The 20,812-nt window shown below is 38.9% G+C and overlaps 1 protein-coding gene and 1 non-coding gene across 19 annotated transcripts in view; one reads left to right on the forward strand and one right to left on the reverse strand.

Moving 5' to 3' along the window:
- Positions 1-20,812, reverse strand: part of ASPH (aspartate beta-hydroxylase) — a 183,782-nt gene that overhangs the window by 60,345 nt on the left and 102,625 nt on the right. For all 18 annotated transcript variants that reach the window (XM_072998981.2, XM_072998979.2, XM_072998975.2 and 15 more), the window contains 3 exons: positions 6,196-6,231; positions 2,738-2,823; positions 120-206 (listed from right to left, as the gene is read on the reverse strand). In XM_072998981.2, coding sequence (XP_072855082.2) covers positions 120-206; positions 2,738-2,823; positions 6,196-6,231 — 209 coding nt within the window. The remainder of the gene's footprint in view (positions 1-119; positions 207-2,737; positions 2,824-6,195; positions 6,232-20,812) is intronic.
- On the forward strand, positions 12,301-12,456 carry LOC140707092 (U1 spliceosomal RNA). Its single transcript, XR_012087084.2, has one exon. It is a non-coding gene; the product is annotated as a U1 spliceosomal RNA (small nuclear RNA).

Below are 20,812 nucleotides of genomic sequence, written 5' to 3' on the forward strand. Positions count from 1 at the left end.
TCCCCTTTCAGGTTCCGAGGCTCCATAGGGCTCTCTTTTGCCCCGGGAAAGCCTTTTGGAGCCTTAGGATAGAGGAGGAACCTTTAACAGCCCAAACCCACTGCCAGATTACTATTTACCTGGGCTTTTCCATATCTTGCCCGTGGACTTTGAGGATACTTGCTTACTAAGGATTCAAACGCCTTCAGAGCCTCCTCTGCTTTTCCCTGAAAGTGAATCATTATTATTTGAATTTGAAATGTATGTGTCATAAGTACAGAAGTATTAGTGCCGTTACTATTTAAACATTAATGTGACATTTATTGGTAAACAAAGTCCCCAGATGGTTTATACCATCTGTTCAGTTGGTATAAATTTGTGGGGAAAGACAGTAGATATACAGAGCCTACAAAGCTAGTGAAGAACGAGCTATTCTGTAGTTGGAACACATATCATGTGGACATACCTGTGAAAAATGCTTACCGTATTTGCCGGCGTACAAGATGACTTTTTGGCCCTGAAAAACATGCCTCCAAGTGGGGGGGTCGTCTTGTACGCTGGGTGCATGTCCAGCAAACCCTCCTTCTCTCCCAGCGAAGTCACTTACCTGGTAGTAAGACCGAGGAGAGCAGCTCCTAGCCTGGGAACAGCCTGACTTTAGCGCCAACAGCTGACTGTGGGGAACAGCAGAGAGGCGGCAGCCATTTTGAGATGCGACCACATGGCTGCTGCCTCTCAAAATGGCTGCCGCCTCTCCAAAATGGCTGCCGCCTCTCCAAAATGGCTGCCGCCTCTCTGCTGTTCCTTCTTCCAGCAAACCCTGGCTCTCTCCGAAAAGGAACCAAAAGGGGCAAAAGGAACTCTCCCTATGATGCAGCCAAAGCAGAATCATGCATGCGGAAGAGGGGGTAGTCTTATACAGCAAGTATATAACAAACTCTACATTCTGAGTGGGAATGTTGGGGGGTGGTCTTATACACCCAGTCGCCTTATGCACTGGCAAATACGGTAGTCATTCAGGTGAGATCTGAAAGTTGAATCATGGCAACTGGACGTCTTTCTTATTAGGTCTGAGAACTCAGATTGGAGAAGTTCCTTGGATGAGTAGCCAAATGTTTCAACCAGATGTCCAGTGGCCATGACTCAACTTCCAGATATCATGTGGATATTTTAGAAAAATAGAATATAGGTTTTTTTATAAGTGCATGTGTGTATAGATGCAGAGATAGAAATAATTACATGGCTGCTAAAAGAGACACAGGTTATGGAATACATCTGAAGCGGGGAAAGGGAAGAAACTAATATATCATAATCCTTTTTGTTATAAAATTCTTCACACCAAACATCTCAGCTAAAATAGGAATAGACCCAAATATACATTTGAAACACACAAATCACAATACTCCTGTTGAAGATTTCACTTCAAACCACAGTAAATAATAAATTTACATTTGACATTGGAAGCTAGAGAACACAACCCCAAATTCTTTTTTAATACTGCTTCAGACAGTCCTAGCGCTTGGTATATGTTCCACTTTTTCAGGCCAGTCACAGCTATTAGTCCCATGGTGAAGTATGACACCAGGAGCTATAAATCACCTCAGGCTAAATCCAGAGGAGCAAGCAAAATGCATGCTTGGATAATTATGTGGCATTATATGTGTTCACACTGATTGGCTGCCAACTGCTGACCCAGTGATGATGAGTCTTTTTTAGAAACAGCTCTCATATCAGGTTGCTGTTTCATCTGCATATCTTTGCCAGCACCCACTCTCTCTGGGCATTTTCACACAGCCCACTTTTTTGAGATCTGAAATTGGACACTGAATTTAGTAACAAGGCTACAATGATGCCCCTCAGGTCTTGACATGAAAAATGTTCATACACAACATAGGAAAGACTTTTTAAAAGTATATTTGTGTCTACTTCACAGCTGGGACATTCTTGAGAGCATTAGTTAGGAAGTGGTAATTGTATGTAGGAAACAACATAAATAAATATACTTATGGAAAAATTCTAAATTTTTTACTTGGGCAGACTTTCCCCCAAAGGATGTATGGTGTTTTTTTTTAGAGACAGGGAGAATAAAGAATCCTGTGTCCTCAACAATTTCTGGACTAGTTAGTTATCTTTTGTCAAGTTGGGGCTGACATTGCAACCCTATTAGGGCTTCCAAGGTAAGTGAGATATTTAAGGAGTGATTTTAGCAGTTCCACCCCAACCCACCATGAGCTTCCATGGCCAAATTGGGATTTGAACTCCGATCTCCAGAGTCCTAGTCCATCACTCTATCCATAGCACCACATTGGACTACAGCTCCCAAAATCCCTGGCCATTGGCCATGCTAGACAGGAGCTATCAACAGCTGAAGACCAAAACTCCTGGAAGATGCCATTTGCCTATATAGTTTAACGATCTTAATTTATTGACTTACTCTTGTTATATTAGTTATTCAGTATTTTTATTTACATCCCCAAAGAAACTAGGATGTATCCTGTGAAATAAAATAAACAAGGATGTTTATGGATCCTTAATGAGTATACAGTACCTTTTGGTTTTAGTTCTGAAGCAGCTGAATTGCTGTCACTATCCACCCACCCCTTGCAATGTAGTCATTAGCTGGCACTGTCAGTGGAAGGATTTACAATCGTCTATGGCACATCAGCAGTACGCTTTGAGGCTCTGTACAACCAGGATTTTAATCCCCCTGTTGATCCCTCTGACTGTAAAGCTGAGCTGAGGTAAATTTCAATATTACCTTTTTACGCAGTTTCTCTGCAGCATCAAGTTCAGCTTTGATGCCTTTATCAAATTTATTAAGCAATTTTGGTTTCTTCTTCTTAGCTAGGAAAAAAAAAGAATTTAAAGAAAAACAGGATTTCCTTCAAGGATACAGAATTGGGCTTTCCCCCCTTGCTACAGTTGAAGAAAAAGAGCTTTCAAACATTGGACAAGAATTGTTTCAGAACCACAGGAATCTTGCGACTTCAGTTAGTTGCTCACTTCAATAGTGTAGTTTCCTAGCATATTGAAGCAAATCTTGTCTTCTCACTTGTTCAGTCCATATTTTTGTGTTTGTGTGTACGTACTTATGCACTTTGGCCATTATTCTGATTAAAATGAGATAAAAGTATTATAAGATAAAGAACAATTGAAACTTGCATCACTAATCATCCACTATTTCATTAGGTAACAGCTCTTTGGAGGTTGGTGCATTTTTTTTTTTTTAATGGAAAGAGCTACACTGAAGAACAACATATTTCTGTGATTTTTAAAAAGGTTTTTGTCGTTGGACAATTACTTTAAGCTTATATTTTGAAGACATAGGAAACTGGATCAAAATAACATTAGGGGTTTCACTTGCACAATTACAATTATACAGTGACTGGTTAAAGCTGTTGCAGTCATTTGTATGGAGGGTGCAAAAAATCAGCTGCACTCTTTTCCTAGTCCAGAATCCAATTCAACAAATCACAGTCACCTCTGGAGCTATGACGAATCACTAGGCCATGGTAGGTCCTTCGAGAACATACTTTTCTGGGGTTTATTGGGGACTCAGCTCTTTGTACTAATGCAATGCATATGGTCAACATTAAGCTTATAGAGTGAATAAGACAGAAGCTGTGTATTTCTGATTTCACAGGACTTGGATAAATGTCCAAATTTATAATGATGACTATTAAACCACAATATGTGCACCATAGAAAATTAGAATCGCCTCTCCCAACACTCACAAAGCATGTTTTCATTAACTCCTTCCAAGAACACCCATTTGCTACAGGACATTGTATTGGCAATCCACCATATGGTATCACATTCTTGCACTAACATATGGCATCATCTTCTTAACTTTCCTATAACAGGGAAATGACAGCCTTCTGCACCTGCCAGTGCTGTATTTGGACATCACAACACAACATAACTCAGGAGAATGCCAGCTCATTGAACATGAGCCAAGATGCTAGTGTATGCTGCCTTAAACACCAGTTTTAGCTTCTGTGGTTAGTTTACTCTTGAGATTTTGATATGAAAATGTATTAAATATTAGTGATGTATAGTTAAATGTAAAATGGCTGATTTTACCTGAGTCACTGTACCGATTGTATTCAGGGGTGGGTATCAAGGACTGAGACTCAATGTTGTACAGCTGTGAACATGATGAAACTTGGTGTAACAGAAAATGAAGTCATGTATTTTCTGATTGGTCACAGAACTGTACATAAGTCATGTGTAAAATAAATGTCTTTATCTCCTTCTCTGCTGATGTTATGAGAATACACGTTATAATCTAAATCCTCAACATTTACTTGTGTGCTGATCCAACACATGTTTTAATGCTTATTTTTCAGGATTCTTGAGAGGGAAACAAACCATAGAACTTTCTCCCATAAGGGGTCTAACATAAAAATTAACCATGGTTTGTTAGCCTGTCTAGTCTATTTGGGTGAGGTACTCTGCATCCAAAATAAGCCTGGGATCGTACGAAACTAGGCCAAAATGTAGCAAGGAGGCATTAAGAGACAAAACTATTCTTGAGATAGTAACCCAGGACAGAATTGTTTTGCATTTTCCTTGGGTTCCTTTCTGGGTAGCTAAGCAGTAGAAAAGTAGAAGAAAATTTATATTCTGCTATCATAAAGTTAAAAAAAAACTCAGGCCATGAATTCATATTGCAAGGGAATAATTTTAGAAGAGCTACTATGTTAGTCTGTGCTAGACTAACTGTTCATGATATATTATAAGGGATGGAAGCTCTGCATCTTCTCTACCCAATGGTGTTGTCCAGAACTCTAAAATATATGATGTCATCTCACTGACTTTCATTGCTCCCACAAAAAGTAGCCAGCAAAATGAAGCTTACTCAGGAGTGCAGTGATACGATATTTTGTGTTTTCTATTGCTAGGCAAAATTAGATGAGATCAAAACGAACACATTCATCAGTAGCCATATGACTGATTTAAAGCAGGGTTTCCAAAACTATATAGATTCTCAGTGTACCCAAACAAACAAAAAGAGTATCCCTATAGAATGCAAGTTAAGTTTCTAAATATGACTTACCTGCTGACTATCTTAAGTAAACTTATAGCAGATTCTAGACCAGTGGTTACATTCAAATATTTAATACTGATCAGAACCACTAGAAGAATTCTGCTGCAAATGAGCCTCGTGGCGCAGTGGTTAAAACGCTGTACTGCAGCCAAAACTGTGCTCACGACCTGGGTTCAAATCCCAGGTAGCCGGCTCAAGGTTGACTCAGCCTTCCATCCTTCCGAGGTCGGTAAAATGAGTACCCAGCTTGCTGGGGGGGGGCAGTGTGTAGCCTGTATAATTAAACTGTAAACTGCCCGGAGAGTGCTTGTAGCGCTATGGGGCGGTATATAAGTCCAATAAACAAATAAATAAATAAAATAAATAAACTTTTATTCTCAAATGCCAATCATTAAAGCCTAAAAATATATCTTACTGATTTGACACAGTTGGCTAGCCTGGAGCCTTAATGCATTGTTTATTGGTTACAAATTTTTTTGGCTTGGGTTGAGTCCAAATGGATCAGTGTCATGATGTTAGTGAGAGTCGATACACTCTCCCGTGTGACATTTTCCACACTCAGGACATTTTGTCAAAAGCACCAAAGCCAGAAAGGATAGCTGAAGGACAGATACAACGTAAGTGGCCAAATTGCTATGACTTATGTCTACTGCTGTAAGTTGAACACTGTAAATTGGTGAGGCAAGTTCTTAGTTAAGAAATTGAGGCATGCACTCCCCATTGTGCAGAAGTTGCATGTCTTGTCATGCATTCAGAAATACAAGCATTGACTTTATTCACTTGCAGTAACTGCAATTTAAGTTGTTTTAATGTTAGCATTATCTAAAGTAATAAGATTCCTGCCAGCATATTATTTTGAGGCCTCACATATGCTTTTTGCCAGACAAAAAGATGCATGTTACTTATCAAAAATATGTTTCTGCTACTGCTTTATTTAAAATGAACCTACATCCATCCTTAGAGCAGCCAGGTGTAGATAAACATTGGAAAATATGACCATAAATTTCCACGTCACTTCCAGTTTGGCCGTGTAACAGTTTCTGGCGTAAAATCTCAAAACTAGCATAAAAGGACAACTGCCCATTTTCTTTGTCCCAGAAAGATCTAACTTTATACCAATCCAGTAACTTTAGACTTTTATGTGGCATACAATTTCAGCAGCTTACCTTTTTCTTTCTGTAGGGTTTCTTTTTCATTTTTCCCTGGAATATATAAAAAAACCATTTTTATCTTATTAGCAAGGCATTAAAACACAATAGCCATATACAAACTAAAAGATAAGACTCTATTTGACCATAATCACAGAATTTTGAAACAATAACCCAGTGCCTAAGTATATTACAGTTTGGTTATAACATACAGGCAGTAAAATATAAATACCTGAAAAGAACTGAATTACATACCTACTATCTTTTCAGTTCACTTCATGAACTTGATGGAAGCTTTTGCACACATTAGAAACTGATTTGTTTCTAAATTTTTGAATTTAAACTAGTTTCCTCTGAAAGAGTGGTGATTCTGTGTAGAAGTTTCAAATAACAGTGATTTTAATGTACTGTTCATCCACAATAGCTCTCTGTTTTGATACATCAGTGGGCCACAAAGCTTAGTCATCTGCTTTATTGCTTCTGGGTATATATAGAACAGTACTTGAACTGAAATATAGTCAGGATCATGTATAATTATCAACTTACGTATGGAAACTACAGTTGCCTTGATTTATCACTGGCACCAAGGGGAGCTTCTCTCTTCATACAAAAAAGCAGCTTTGGAGGATTGACTTTTATTGGGGCTTCGGGTGGGGTCACAGAATTGCTTCCCATTCTGTGATCCCCCTCCAGCAGTTGTTATTTCCATTTTAAACAGATAGCCACAAAAATTAGACATGTATGTCGGATGAATTTCAGTTGCTGAGAGCTGAAGATATGAACAAGCTACTGGTGTGTCTGGCCAATCACATGTGAGTATGACTCTTACTCCTCTGGGTCATCAAGCTAGGAAGGGGACATCCACGTAGGTCAAAGAGATGACAAGCTCCAATTTGAGAGAGTCAGTTCTACATTCTATTTTTAAAACCCAGTATCAGGCCAGACCTGAAGAAACCTAATCTACACCCAGAAGATGAAACAATTACAGAATGGGTGCCATCTTCTCCATGAGCAATATCTTTGAGCAGTTGCTGGTCCACTCCAATCTCTTTTGGATTGAATTCATTTGTTAATCCATTTCAGTCTAGTTTCAGGCCTATGTCTGAAGCAGAAACGGTCTCTGTTCTGTGACAGGGCAGAGATGGAAGAGTGTAACTCTCCTGGTTCTCCCAGCTCTTAGCTGTGATTTTATTTTGGACAGAGTTTCTGAGCTGGGTTTTGTGGCACTGTACCTATGTCCTTCAACCGGGACTGCCAATTCAAGGGGTGTTAGAGTATTATTGCTTGGCTCTGTGGCAGCTGTACCATGCAGCTCCTGGGGGAATCTACAGTACTTTGTCATCCATGTTTTCTAATAGTTTCATGAAACCAATGAGAGAGGCTATTTATGGATGTGATGTGTGTTTAAAAGTCACCAATATGCAGAAAACACTCTGCTTTATCTCTCCTTTTTATCTAATCCAAGTGAGGCAATTAATGTTTTAAACATTTCTGGGAAGGGGACTGAGGGCAAATGAAATGAAGCCAGGTCTAGGCATATTTGCTGTAGGTAGCTCATCTTTCTGCTTACGTGCTATTCATCATTTTTAGAAGTATATTGTGCTCCTTCTGAAAGATCAAGTTTTAATAGGATCCTCTTACCGCCCCCCCCCAACTGTCATTGCCACTGGTGGCACAATTGGCCTTAGTAGTTGTGCTAGTAGCCCAGAGTATCTTTTATCAACTTACAGTAAGATACCAACTACATCCATAACTTGCAAGTGTTATTTGTGCCTTCGTAATCTCTCCATTGGATTAGTCCAGTATATTGCATGGGGGAGCTGCCTCTCAAAAAGAAATCTAGAAATTTTAATTTGTTCAAAACAGATCAGTTAGATTGGTGAATAGAACTAGGCTAATGTTATCCCAATTATTTGAAAACTGCACTGACTGCCAATCAATGTTTCCCCTAATTTTCAGCCCCGCTGGGTGGAGTTCTAACTCTCTTGCATGTGACTCTGTTTCACTCGCACAGTGTTCTGTCACAACCAGAATCAAAGGTGTTCGAAATGCTTGCTGTGGGTGCATGGAGGAGGAAAGCCGCATGCACAGCCACACAGGAACCTTGCTGCCAGTCCATTCTGGAGCCCAATTCAAACTTTTCAAAGTCTTACGTATATAGTTTGGAGCTACTATCTGTTCCCCGGTGCCCTCACCAAATGAAGTAAATTAAGAGGGGATACAACAGATGGCCTTTTCAGTGATGGCATTCCCTCTATGTGGAATGCTGTCTTCAGGTTCATCAGGCATTTATATGTCTACCCCTCCACTGACCATCAGATAAAGTTTCTTTTCTCCCAAATATTTCAAGAACAGTTTCAATGTGTCTACAATATTGCAGTGCTACCTTGCTGTTTTAATTTGTTCCTCTGTGTTGAAATCTTTCATTCACTAACACTAGTTTTATCTCGGTTTTACAATCTGCTATCTTTACCCTTTGTTTTATTCCTTTATTTTTTGCATTATTTATTGCTTCATTGCTTTATTCCTTTATTTGTGTATTTATTTATTTTATATACTCATCCATTAGTCCATACACACTATTCTGGGCAGTTCACAACAAAGTAAAGTATAATAATATATAAATATAACAATAAAAATATAAACAGTAGAATGAATAAAAACACTCAAAAATGAAAGCAATGATACAAAGGCACATTATCTCTCTTTTCAATGCTTTTAGTGTCTCTTTTATTTATTTCATTTGTATTCTGCCTCTCCTCCTTTGTGGGACCCAAGGCAGCTATTTAAGAGCAGGTGCATTTATGAAAAATATTAAGTTATAGCATCAGAACAGTACTAAATGTCAAATCAAAACAAATAACATGGTTATAAACCATTGAAACCAACTATAATTTTTCTAAAAACAGCAGCAGCAGCAAAATTACACCTCCCATTAATTAGTCCAAACAAGCAGTCAAAGGCCTATTTAAATAAAAATAGCTGGTATCCTGTTATGATGCCAATGATGTCACTGGTGGCAGCAAATTGCTATTAATTAATCTGCTTCAATATCAGGTTGCATGCAACCTGTGGACAATGAGCTGAATTTATGCACAACCCAAAACTGAAGCAGGAACTCTTTAATTAGCAGCAATCTGCTGCTGTCAATCTTTCTCACTGTACTGGAGGAGCTGCATAACAGGATTTTGGCTACTGTTTTCACCTATTGGTAGGTCAGAAAGGAGGGGGGCAGCAAAGCCTTTCTTGGAAGCGAGCTTCAAAATCTGGGATCAGTCAGACAACACACTCTCTCTGCCTGACAGCAGACTTGGAGGAAAAGGCTTCCCCTTAGGATTCACAGAGGCTCATATGGAGAGAGTCCTTAAGATAGCTTACATCAAAACCATATAGGGTTTTACATGTCACTATAAACGATTCCTGTCAACAGCCCAGTCACAACATCATTTTCCAGAGGCAGCCCCATATAGATCATATTACAGTAACTCAAAATGGATGTAACCAAGGTGGGTGCCATCACAGCTAGATCTAATTTCTCTAGGAATGATCAATGTTTGCACTTAACTGTGCAAACGCACTCCTGGCTTCTGCCAAGAGCTAAACAGTCTGGCTAAAGGCTGAATCAGAAAATGCAACCAAGCTGCACAGCTGCCTTTTCAGACACAGTATAACCCCATCTAGCACAGGCTAAATCCCTATTCCCTGATCTGCCTTTGGCTGATGAGGAGTTCCTCTGTCTTGTCTGGATTACCGTATTTTTTGCTCCATAAGACGCACCTGACTTTAAGACGCACCTTATTTTTAGAGGAGGAACACATATATTCTGAACCAAATAGTGTAATAAAATATTTAATAAACTATAACAGAATAACATTTGAACCATGTAAAGTGAACAGCAGTCAACAGTGGCATTAATATAGACCATTATGAGCCAGTGATAAGACCTATATTTTACATTTCCTTTCATCCCCATGCTTATAGAAATGTCTCAATGACAGATGGGATTGTTGTGCAACTCTGCCCAGCTACAGCTCAAGCCTATATTAAGTTAGAAATGGTTTGTCTGATTTGGCACTGCATTGAGAGGTCCCTTTTAGTTGTGTGGAGGATAAATAGTGGAATTAACCATTTAACAGCTGTTTTTCCTTATTTACTTTAGGTTATGCAAAAGAACATCAACACAAAGCTTAACCTCATCCCATTCACCAGCATTAGCACATGCACAGCATAAGACCAAATCTCCATTTTCTAACATAATTGAACGTTTATAGCATGCAAGGCACAACAGGTTAGGCCACACAAAGCCATGAACAATGTTCTTGAAGAGCCAAAAAACTGAATACAAACTATACTAGCTGAAATCAGGAAGCAGGTACTGTAATCCAGTTAGAAGTCTATCTATCAGCAATCATGGCTCACCAACCTGATGATTCCCCTTCTTCCAAGTTGTTTTCTCACCCAACTGTTAAAAAGTTCCTCAAAGGGCTCAACAACATCCGCCCTCCTCAACAGCGTATCACTCCTCAGTGGTCACTACAACTCGTCCTCAATGCCTTGATGCGGCCCCCGTTCGAGCCCATGGCATCTATTGACTTCAAATTCTTAACCCTTAAATCAGCTTTCCTCGTGGCAATTACATCAGCCAAGCGGGCCAGTGAACTCGCTGCCCTTCGAGCAGATCCTCCGTTTATCCAGTTCCACCCCGATAAGGTGACTCTTTATTTTGATATTTCCTTCCTTCCTAAGGTGGTCTCTGACTTCCACCTCAACCAACCCATCATACTACCTTGCTTCTTCAACTCTCCGTCATCACCCCTCGAGTGTATGCTCCACAATCTCGATGTCAGACGTGCCCTGACGTCAAAGAGATACCACAACCTGAAGGACTTGCAAACAACTAAAAGTAAGACTGAATTTTGCTTTCCCGTATATGCAGGGTTAACTTGTGATTAGCAGCCAAGTTTGTGTTCTGGCTCATAAAACACAGTTAGTTTCCTTGCTGCAACACCCTTTGGAAATACATTCTCTATTAGATGCCCAGAACTAGTTGAAAAGTTTGGAAGTTGAATCCAAATTTCCCATAAAAATGTATTTAAAATTTATTAATGCATTTTTAGGGGGGGGGAAGGTCGGAAACTTTAAAAAACTTAAAAGAACGTCACTTACCAGGTACTGTAGACTGAGCCTTGCTCTTCACAGTGCCTTGGTAGACCCCAGAACAGCCAAAAAAGAGCCCTAAACAGCTAAAAGCCAGCAGGCAGCCGGCAGCCATTTTGTGCTCTTCTCCGTGCTCTTCTCCGCTCCTTTCCCCTCCCCTCTCCCCACCTAACAGCTGATCGGTGCTGGTCTGAAAGGCTTTGCAGACAGCTTTTAAAGAAAGTACCCCTATGCATGTTTCTACACAAGCAGGTTTCAACTCAAACGGAACACCTTCCCCCCAAGCAGTTAACCCAAAACAAGCAGCTTTTAAAGTAAAACAAGCAGATTTTTAAGACAAGCATGCACGTTTCTACACAAGCAAGTTTCAACTCAAACAGAGCACCTTTTCACCCAAGCACTAATCCCAAACAAGCAGCTTTTAAAATAAATTTTACATTTTAAAACAACAATACCAGGCAGTCCCAGGTCTCTCTCCCAGCTCTCTAACTGTGATTTTATTTTGGACAGAGTTTCTGAGGTGGGTTTTGTGGCACTGTACCTATGTTCTTCAACTGGGACAGCCAATTCAAGGGAGTATTATTGCTTGGCTCTATGGCAGCTGTACCATGCAGCTTCCGGGGATCTATTTTGTCACCCATGTTTTCTAATAGTTTCATGAAACCAACGACTAGCAAGGAAGCAGACAAGCAGCCTCTTCACTAACTGAAAGTTTGAATTTCCCCGCTTTCCCTGCCTTCCCCGCATATTAGGTATGCTAATATCTGTGCACTGGAAGATTGTGGGAGGAATATCCAGCCCCTGATGGGGGTCCTGTGGGGTACCCCAAAACACTGAAGAGCTCTCCTGGCCTCTTTCGGGACTGGGGCTGTGCAGCCCTGTTCTGATCAGGAGGTGCAGCTGGGGGTCACCATGCCTTTGGGCGACAGGCCACAGAAAGGGGCAGGAGTTGGAGGGGCCATTTCAACTCATACCTGGCAGGGGAGATACCATTATTGTAAATGTGGTTTTCCCAGGGTAAGGCTCATCTATTGCACTTCGGATGTGCTGACCCCTGTGATTTCCCCAAATGTGGGAAAAATCAACTGCCTAAGTGGGGGACTATGTTTGTGGTTTCCCCTGGTCTTTTTAGAATTAATCTTTCCCCTTTGGTCCTTGGCTGTTTTCACTGCCTGCTGCCATAGGCCTGTTAGCCTTGCTGGTTTTCCAGGTGGGCTGCAGGAAGCAGATCTTGGGAAGCCAACAATGCAGAAAGGTGAGGTCCAAACAGCAAGCAGTCTCTGGTGCCAGTTCAGAGGCCTCCCAGCATGGCAGTGGGAGGCTTCTGGATGGTGATGTCTGAACCCTTTTTTACTGTATTCGCTCCATAAGATGCACATGCTTCCCCCCCCCACACTTTTTTTAGGGGAAGTGCATCTTATGGAGCGAAAAATACGGCATGTATCAGTTTTTTCATCCTTATCCAGTCCATTCTGAGACCAGACACTGTCTTGTCTGGATTAAGTTTTAATTTTTTCATCCTTATCCAGTCCATTCTGAGATCAGACACTAGTTTGACGGGCCAACTTCCTTGGATTTGAATGGAAAAGACAATGCAAAATTGGGTATCATCCCCATATTAGTGGCACTAAAACTCAAATCTCCTGTCAAACTCTTCCAATGGTTCCATGTATACATTGAATAGCCTGAAAACAGGACAGAACTGACAAGTCAACAGCTGGAAGTCCCACGGCTCCAGCTTTTGAGCTTGCTTTTCAAAAGAGGACTGGACCCACTGTAAAACAGTGCTTCCAAGTTCCATTCCAGAGGAAGGGCCCAGAAAGATACCATAATCCATGCTACTGAAAGCCATCAAGAAGTCCAGAAGCCCCAACAGGTATATACATTCCTAGTATACAATTCCTGGTAAAGGTCATTCACCATGGTGACCAAAGTTGTTTCAATAGTTTGTCTTGTCCAGAAACACTTGAAATTGAGTAGCTATCATACTCCCCAGTACTTTTTAATATATATATTAAAAGACTGCATACCTTCCAAAGAACTCTGCTTAGTGCGTAGTTAGACCACCAGTTTGACTATTAAAAATTCTATATACTTTTTCAATACTAATAGTACTCAAGTGATTGTTGCAGCTATTAACAAGAGCATTTTACAGTCAAAACAGATACATTTAACTTGTAATATACCAAAGTTAACTGGTATCCTACCCTTACAGGCTATGTACCATGGTATATGTGTTATATGTACCACTTGTGTCAAGATAGGTACGATCAAAAATATTGCACAAATGAAATTCAGGCAAGGTTAGACACATTCATTCACTGTAGTAAAGGTAAAAGACAGGTAGCATCAGAAAGACTAACAATAATAACTGTGTACTGTCAAATCAGTTCTGATATATGACAACCCTTTCCAGAGTTTTCTACGTAAAGAGCAAGAAGTGGTTTACCATTTCACTAACAGAGATACAGTATCATAAAACACCTGTCTTTGAAGTGTATCAAAATTGTAGCATTCATGTGAGACAAGCTGTCTAGTTTTATGATAAATATCCACTTCAATCCTATCTTCCCTACACTAATACAATTCACCTATACTCCGCCAGTAATATAGCTAGCACCAACATACAGGGCTATGGTACTCCCACTAATAATATACCTGGCTGCTTTTGTGACAGTCCATGTTGTTACCTGTTTTCCTGCTCACAATAAGCCTTTTTGTTCTTTTTCTTTCTGAGCTTTATAATGGTATTCTGACACATTCCTAAAACATTTCTAGCTCTGTCAACTGTAGCTAGTACAAAAGGTTAACCCAAGTTGCTGTATTGAAATTCTTAGCTTGGATGTTGCCTTGGAGTAAACACTGTGAAACTAAACAAGAGGTATAGTGGCCCACTCCAGTTTGATAGTCCAAGGTACCAAAGATCACACTGTAAAACTGATAAAACTTTTCAGTTATTTTTAAAAATGCAACCAAATGATGGTGAACATGCCCCAGAAGAAATGAAACATACAACAAAGAACTATTGCTAAAAATCAAGTGAATATGCATTGTGTGTTATTTTGGAAAATAATGACTCCACCACCAAAAGAATTTCTTCTGTATTTTATTGTAGCAAACATTAACACAGAAGGAAAAGTACATCTTTTAAAAGTCCCCTTCACCTTGGCCTTCATGGCACTATTGTGTAAACATGACTATCATGTAATTACAATAATTTTAAAAATTTGATCACAGCATTCCAACATTCTAAAAATATATTGTCATCATTATACAAAATTAAGTTTACTAACCACATACATTATAATCCCATGTTCTTAAAAACATATGGCTTTTAAAAAAGTATTGCTCTGTCTCTTAGAAATACATATTTTTCTGTATTAAAAATAATACTTTGCCTTCACCTGCATTAAGAGATTGCTTCTTGAAAAGCAAATTCATATGGCATTATCCTTTCTGCACAGGCCTTTTTTCCCTGTATGACCTAGTACAATATCTGCAGATGCACAGTGAGAAGAGATCATAAAAACAGTGCTCTATATAAGAACATATCCATGCAGTGCCATCTAGGATAGGAACATGCCCGCAAAAATCTAGAATATTTACTACATACACATTAACATTATGTGTATGTTCCAATATCTTTGATTCTATCATCATAGGAATGCATAACACACACTGCAGCTCTTTTTAAGAACTGGATATATTTCATAAGTCACATACTCTGCAAAAATTCTAGTAAATTCAAATTGACTTCAGTGCTACAGTGCTACAAATATGTGTCCTATTTACCAAATTTTTAAAGTAATTCTCTGGTTTAACTTCTCTATACAATAGCACTGTTATGCAAAGTTCCTGAGCCAGATGAGCATAAAATAATTAAAGTACTGTGGCTCTATGATTTGGACAGTGCTATGTATTAGTAATCAAATATGTTGCCTCTGTTAAAGTTCACCTTCGTTCACAAGCAAAACAAGGATTTTATTAATAAATATTAATTTATATTTATAATGAGTAATTTTGTTAAGCCTATCTATTGAGAACAACCCAATACTGACCCATGAGATAACTAAAACCCTGAAATGACTGCCTCTCAAGCAATCCTGATTTATTTCATAAACCCTGCTACTGCAAGTGGTTGTAGCCCATGTATTAATGAATTGCATTTACTTACTTGGTATGACTGTAACTGAGATATCAGGCTCATAAGCAAAATGAGAACAAAGTCATTAAGCTGATACATGTGTATCATATGCATAATTACTTTCTGATTTGAACATGTGTAGAGTGCTATGGAATTCTTCAGAGTTTGCTTTTGTCTTAAATATTCTAACATCAAATGCTCTAAGAAGAGATAGTTAGATCAAGTAAGACTATGGGGTTGGGGAATCATAGTAAGCTTGTTGGTGTATGTGCAGGTTTAAGGTATTTGATTCACTATTACCTTTGCCTGCACACAGTTTCAAGGTAGCAAATGCTTAGACAGAATGAAGTACAAAACCAGTATATATAGGTCCAAGTCAAAATTGTACTACTCTATTTTACTATTCTATTATGAATGTAAAAGTAAATGATATTTTGATCACATTTTAAAAATTTGCTACGTAAATCAGATTCCCAAATTTTACTGTATCCACAAACATATCTATATCTCACTCTCTATACATATTAAAATGTAAATCATTTATTGCTACATTATAAATAGCATATTAATAATTATGTGAACTGCACACAAAACATTCAGATATAACAAACAGTCTTGTTGCTAATAAGGGGAAAAATAAAACTTGTTGTACACTAGACATTAGAAGAAGATATTGGGATTCTAAATATATGATAAAATATACTAAATATCAACTGAATGCTACATATTTTGAGTTCTTAAGCAGTTTCACAAGTGACATTTCAATTTTTGGAATTTCTTGCATCTGTAAAATGAGCGGGGAAAAATAGCTTGCATATTTGTTTTCAAAATATCTTCTCTTGCTTTCACATGACATACATTCCAGATGGAAGGGTCTCATAACATCACTTGTGAAATGCCTTTTAGTGTTTTCCTTCCCCTAGATTTCTGAATTGTGTAGTTAATTGCATCATTAAAAATCTATAACAAACATCTGCTCCCATTATGTAGAGTATGATTTAGGCTGGTCCTCCTGCTGTTTCAATATTCTGTTTGAAGCTTTAAGTATCTGAAAAAATAAGGGGAAATCTAAATTAGAGGACCAACCATGATACAAATTCTATTTAAAATAATCTTTAATATTATAATGCAACTCTGTATATGCACTAAGATTGAAATCCTGTTGAATAGCAAAGTGGATGTAACTCAACCAGTGGTAGTGGTAGTACAATTACGCCAACACGCAAGTCTAACTATGAAGCACTTCCGCCAGCACATTGTACAACTGGTCAAAATGGGGACTGCACAATCAACTGTGCAATCAATTTGCAGAGTTCTTATTACCAGAGTAGAAAGCCCAGTCCATTTATTTATAGAACAGAATTCTGATCTATAGCTGATTGTATTTACATGTAATGGACATTGTAACAGTTAGACACAAAGCTGCTATCTATAGAAGGCAAAAACAGACCTTAAAAAGTCTTGAAGCCTTTGGGACTAGATTGAGGAACAGAACTTAAAATCTCCATCTGTCTCTCTCTCTCTCTCTCTCTCACACACACACACACACACAAACACACACACAAATGTACATCCTATTCATAGAACACCCATTAATATAGAGATGAGAAATGTGTTGTGTGAATGTTGAACATCTCTGTCAATAAGGACGAAATTCAAGGTTTTATTTTCTCTTGCAACAGACTAAATGGAAGAAAATAAATGAAGGAAGATATCAAGGGGGTAAAGGTTAAAGCTACTATTTACCCTTTGTACAACAGCTATTAAAAGGCAAGCCATGTTTCTTTGCATAATTGTGTCTCTTTTTCTATAAAGCTCCCTCCTGGGTTTTGCTTCTTGGTAATAGCAGCACAAAAGAATGTGGGAAACCAGGTTTAGGAGAGAAAGGTTTATGCTGCAAATAGTGTCTGGAAGAAGCTTCTATAATTCCTCCAAAACACTACAGTTTAAATATCAGTCTAACAAGAGACAGGAAAATGAGACAAATGACAGATAAACAAACAAGGTCCAATAATAAAAATATAAAGTTAAGAGAGCAATGTTTAGATTGTCACTTCTTCCTTATATGAAATTCTTCATTAAAAGTGCCTCAAGGAATGCTGAGGCAACTGTGATAACAGCAGAAACAAAGAGATCAAATCAGCATAGTGAGTTGGGATGGGATCATGTGATTCATGAAAGAAAACACAAAACAGGCTCCATTTTTTCCTTTTCCTTTTCTTTTGTTGATTCCCACAATAGAGCAAAAAAATCATCACATTTATCAGGACACATTTTGTTCTAGCTGTTTGTTAATTATTTTAACAGATTAGTAGAAAGTGAATAGCTAAAATTTGGGGAACTATTTCTGTATGGACTTTGCAACAGCACATGAGTCTGTATGACTAAAATGACCTAGTCTTGTTCATGAGGGTTAAGCACACAGTTTATTCTATGTTTATTTTTAAAGCGAACATAATTTAAGATTTTGGGACGGAGCACATATTCATTGCACTTTACATAGTCATATGTACTCTGGATGGCCACTATATAAACAATCAAAGGTAATGCAATCCATTGTATGCTTCTTTTTTCTACTGCTGTTAGAAAATGGAGGAAAAAATCCCTAGAAATATATATTTTTTAATTACTCGGAATTGCTACATAGTGTTACAATAAAAAAGAAAGATGCACATGACGTTCTGCAGTGTGAGAACTATTTTACTTTTATATTGTTTGTATAAATTCAAAAGCATGTATGCCTCTTGCTAATTAAAATAGGTTTATCATATGAACAGCAGATGAATGTGGTCACTGGGTCTATTGAAAATAATTAACTTAACTGTAAAAAAAAAAATCTCATTTCAGAGTCCCAAATGCTTTTTGGTGTAAACTACTCAGGTCCAGCACAAAGAAATTATACACACATATAAGTAAGAAACCCACAGTAGTCAAAATCTTACTTGCTTTTCCTACTTATAATCAAACAAGTGACTAACATATTCATATGAATAACTGCACTGAAAATATCAGATGGGTTTTCAACACTTTCTGAAAATTAAAGGACATAAATGAAACTACATCTGATAATTTGTATACCATCCTTTGTAAAATCAGGAAGAAACAGCGAGGTCACCAAATTATCTAGAATCACTAAAACAATATTACATCCTTTCGAAACATCACCCAAGCATAGAGGCATTCAGATTGTAGACTACATAAAACTCTTACTTTTCCGTACAGTGGTGCCTCGCTTAACGATTACCTCGTTAAACGACGAAACTGCTTGACTATTAAGTTTTTGCAAAAGTCCAGTCGTGCCCAACTCTAGGTCGCAGTGCTCATCCCCATTTCCAAGCTGTAGAGCCAGCGTTTGTCCGAAGACAGTGTCCGTCGTCACGTGGTCAGCGTGACTAGACATGGAACACTGTTACCTTCCCACGATGGTGGCACCTATTTATCTACTCACATTTTGACATGCTTTCGAACTGCTAGGTTGGCAGGAGCTGGGACAAGGGACGGGAGCTCATTCTGTCACGTGGATTCAACCTTACAACTGCAGGTCTTCTGACCTTGCAGCACAGAGGCTTCTGCGGTTTACCTTGCAGCGCCACCACGTCCCCTTTAAATTATTGTAATGCACTCTAAATGGGGCTGCTTTTGGAACTGCTTGGAAATTTCTGCAGGCCCAAAATGCTGCAACCAGACTACTGACAAGATCTATTTACAAGGGACATGAAAACAAGTTGAGTTCAGGCTCTCTGAAGCACAAATTTCTCTAGATGCACACTTTTGAGGTTTTAAGATCTTTGGCGGAGACCTTTCTCTCAGTCCCCACCACCTTCACAGGCACATGGTGAGGACCCAAGTGACAACCTTTCTGGTGGCTGCTCCTTTATTATGGAGCTGTCTCATGTAAGATGTCAGGCTCCTCCTCTCTTGCTGCCCTTCTTCTGGCAGTCAAAAGCTGCTGTTCAGAGAGACTTTGGGCAAATAATTGCCTGCTAAGGAAAGGATATTGAGGGGAAAATTTTGTATTTATAAACTTTCTGATGTGCTTTTAAAAATAGTTACCAATTGTTTTAGTCCATTGTTTTGAAATGTTTATCTGTAATGCAGACAACAAAGCATAAAGTTTCTTAGAAAACTGTTGCAGTAACTCTGAAACAAGTCTTTATGGACCAATATCTTTAAAGTATGTTGCAAAAGAAATTAATGGTAATCTGAGCCACAAATACAGAAAACAATAGAGAAACTATTTCAAGTTTAATGTGATCATGTGACAGTAAGCATGTTAAATACCTCAACATACAGAGAACATCTCCCCCATCAATCAGCAGCCTTTCTCCTGTTTGCCTGCTGTATTAAAAAGATCTACTGTACTTGATCAGCCATGGTGACATTCACATGCAATACTATATATGCATACATGTATTGTAGTTTTGTCCTTGTGCACAACCTAAATATGTTGCACCATGGCAGATGTTATATGAATATTCTAAAATATATAAATAAAGTTAAAAAAATGTTTTCCTTGTGGGGCGGCAACCTCCTGAAACAGTTTCTACAGTACAGCTACTCACTAAAGGCAGGCTCACACTTAACAAGCCAAATAAGAAGTGATGTCCTTGCTGACTGATAGTATCATAAAGCTCCGGAATATTCTAGAGCAGTAGTGTCGAACTGTGGCCCTCCAGATGTTCTTGGCCTTCAACTCCCAGAAATCCTGGCCAGCAGAGGTGGTGGTGAAGGCTTCTGGGAGTTGAAGTCCAAGAACATCTGGAGGGCCACAGTTCGACACCACTGTTCTAGAGCTTTATGATATGTTCAGCAATGACCACCCCCCTAGCCCATGTGGTCTGCCCGTCCTGGTAATTACCTCAGTTCCGAAGACTAGCCCGCCGCTGCATCAAGAGATACAGGAGTGACGGACAGAGGGGAAGACGGGCGGGAAGTGTAAATTCGCAGATGACCACTCAAAGAACCAGAGTTACTTTACTTTACTTTATTTTGATTTATACCCCGCCCCTCTAGACAAAGTCTACTCGGTATGTTATAGGTAAGTACTGTACCTTCTTTTTCTTCTTCATGGTCTCTGTGAATACACACTAATGGGTAACTTACTGGAGGAGGAAGAACAGAAGAAAGTACAGCTCTCCCAAACGATGCATCCTTTTTGGCTCTCAGATCCAGGCGATAGTGAGTGGCAAATGTAGATGGCGTTGCCCATGTGTCAGCTTTACAAATGTCCGGGAATGGTACTCCATGGAGAAAGGCTGCAGAGGTAGCCAAAGCTCTGGTAGAATGAGCCTTAATATCAGCAGGTAGAGGCTGTTTAGCGAGTTGGTATGCTAA

This window comes from Pogona vitticeps, chromosome 4, assembly GCF_051106095.1.
Source record: "Pogona vitticeps strain Pit_001003342236 chromosome 4, PviZW2.1, whole genome shotgun sequence".
Lineage (NCBI taxonomy): Eukaryota > Metazoa > Chordata > Lepidosauria > Squamata > Agamidae > Pogona > Pogona vitticeps.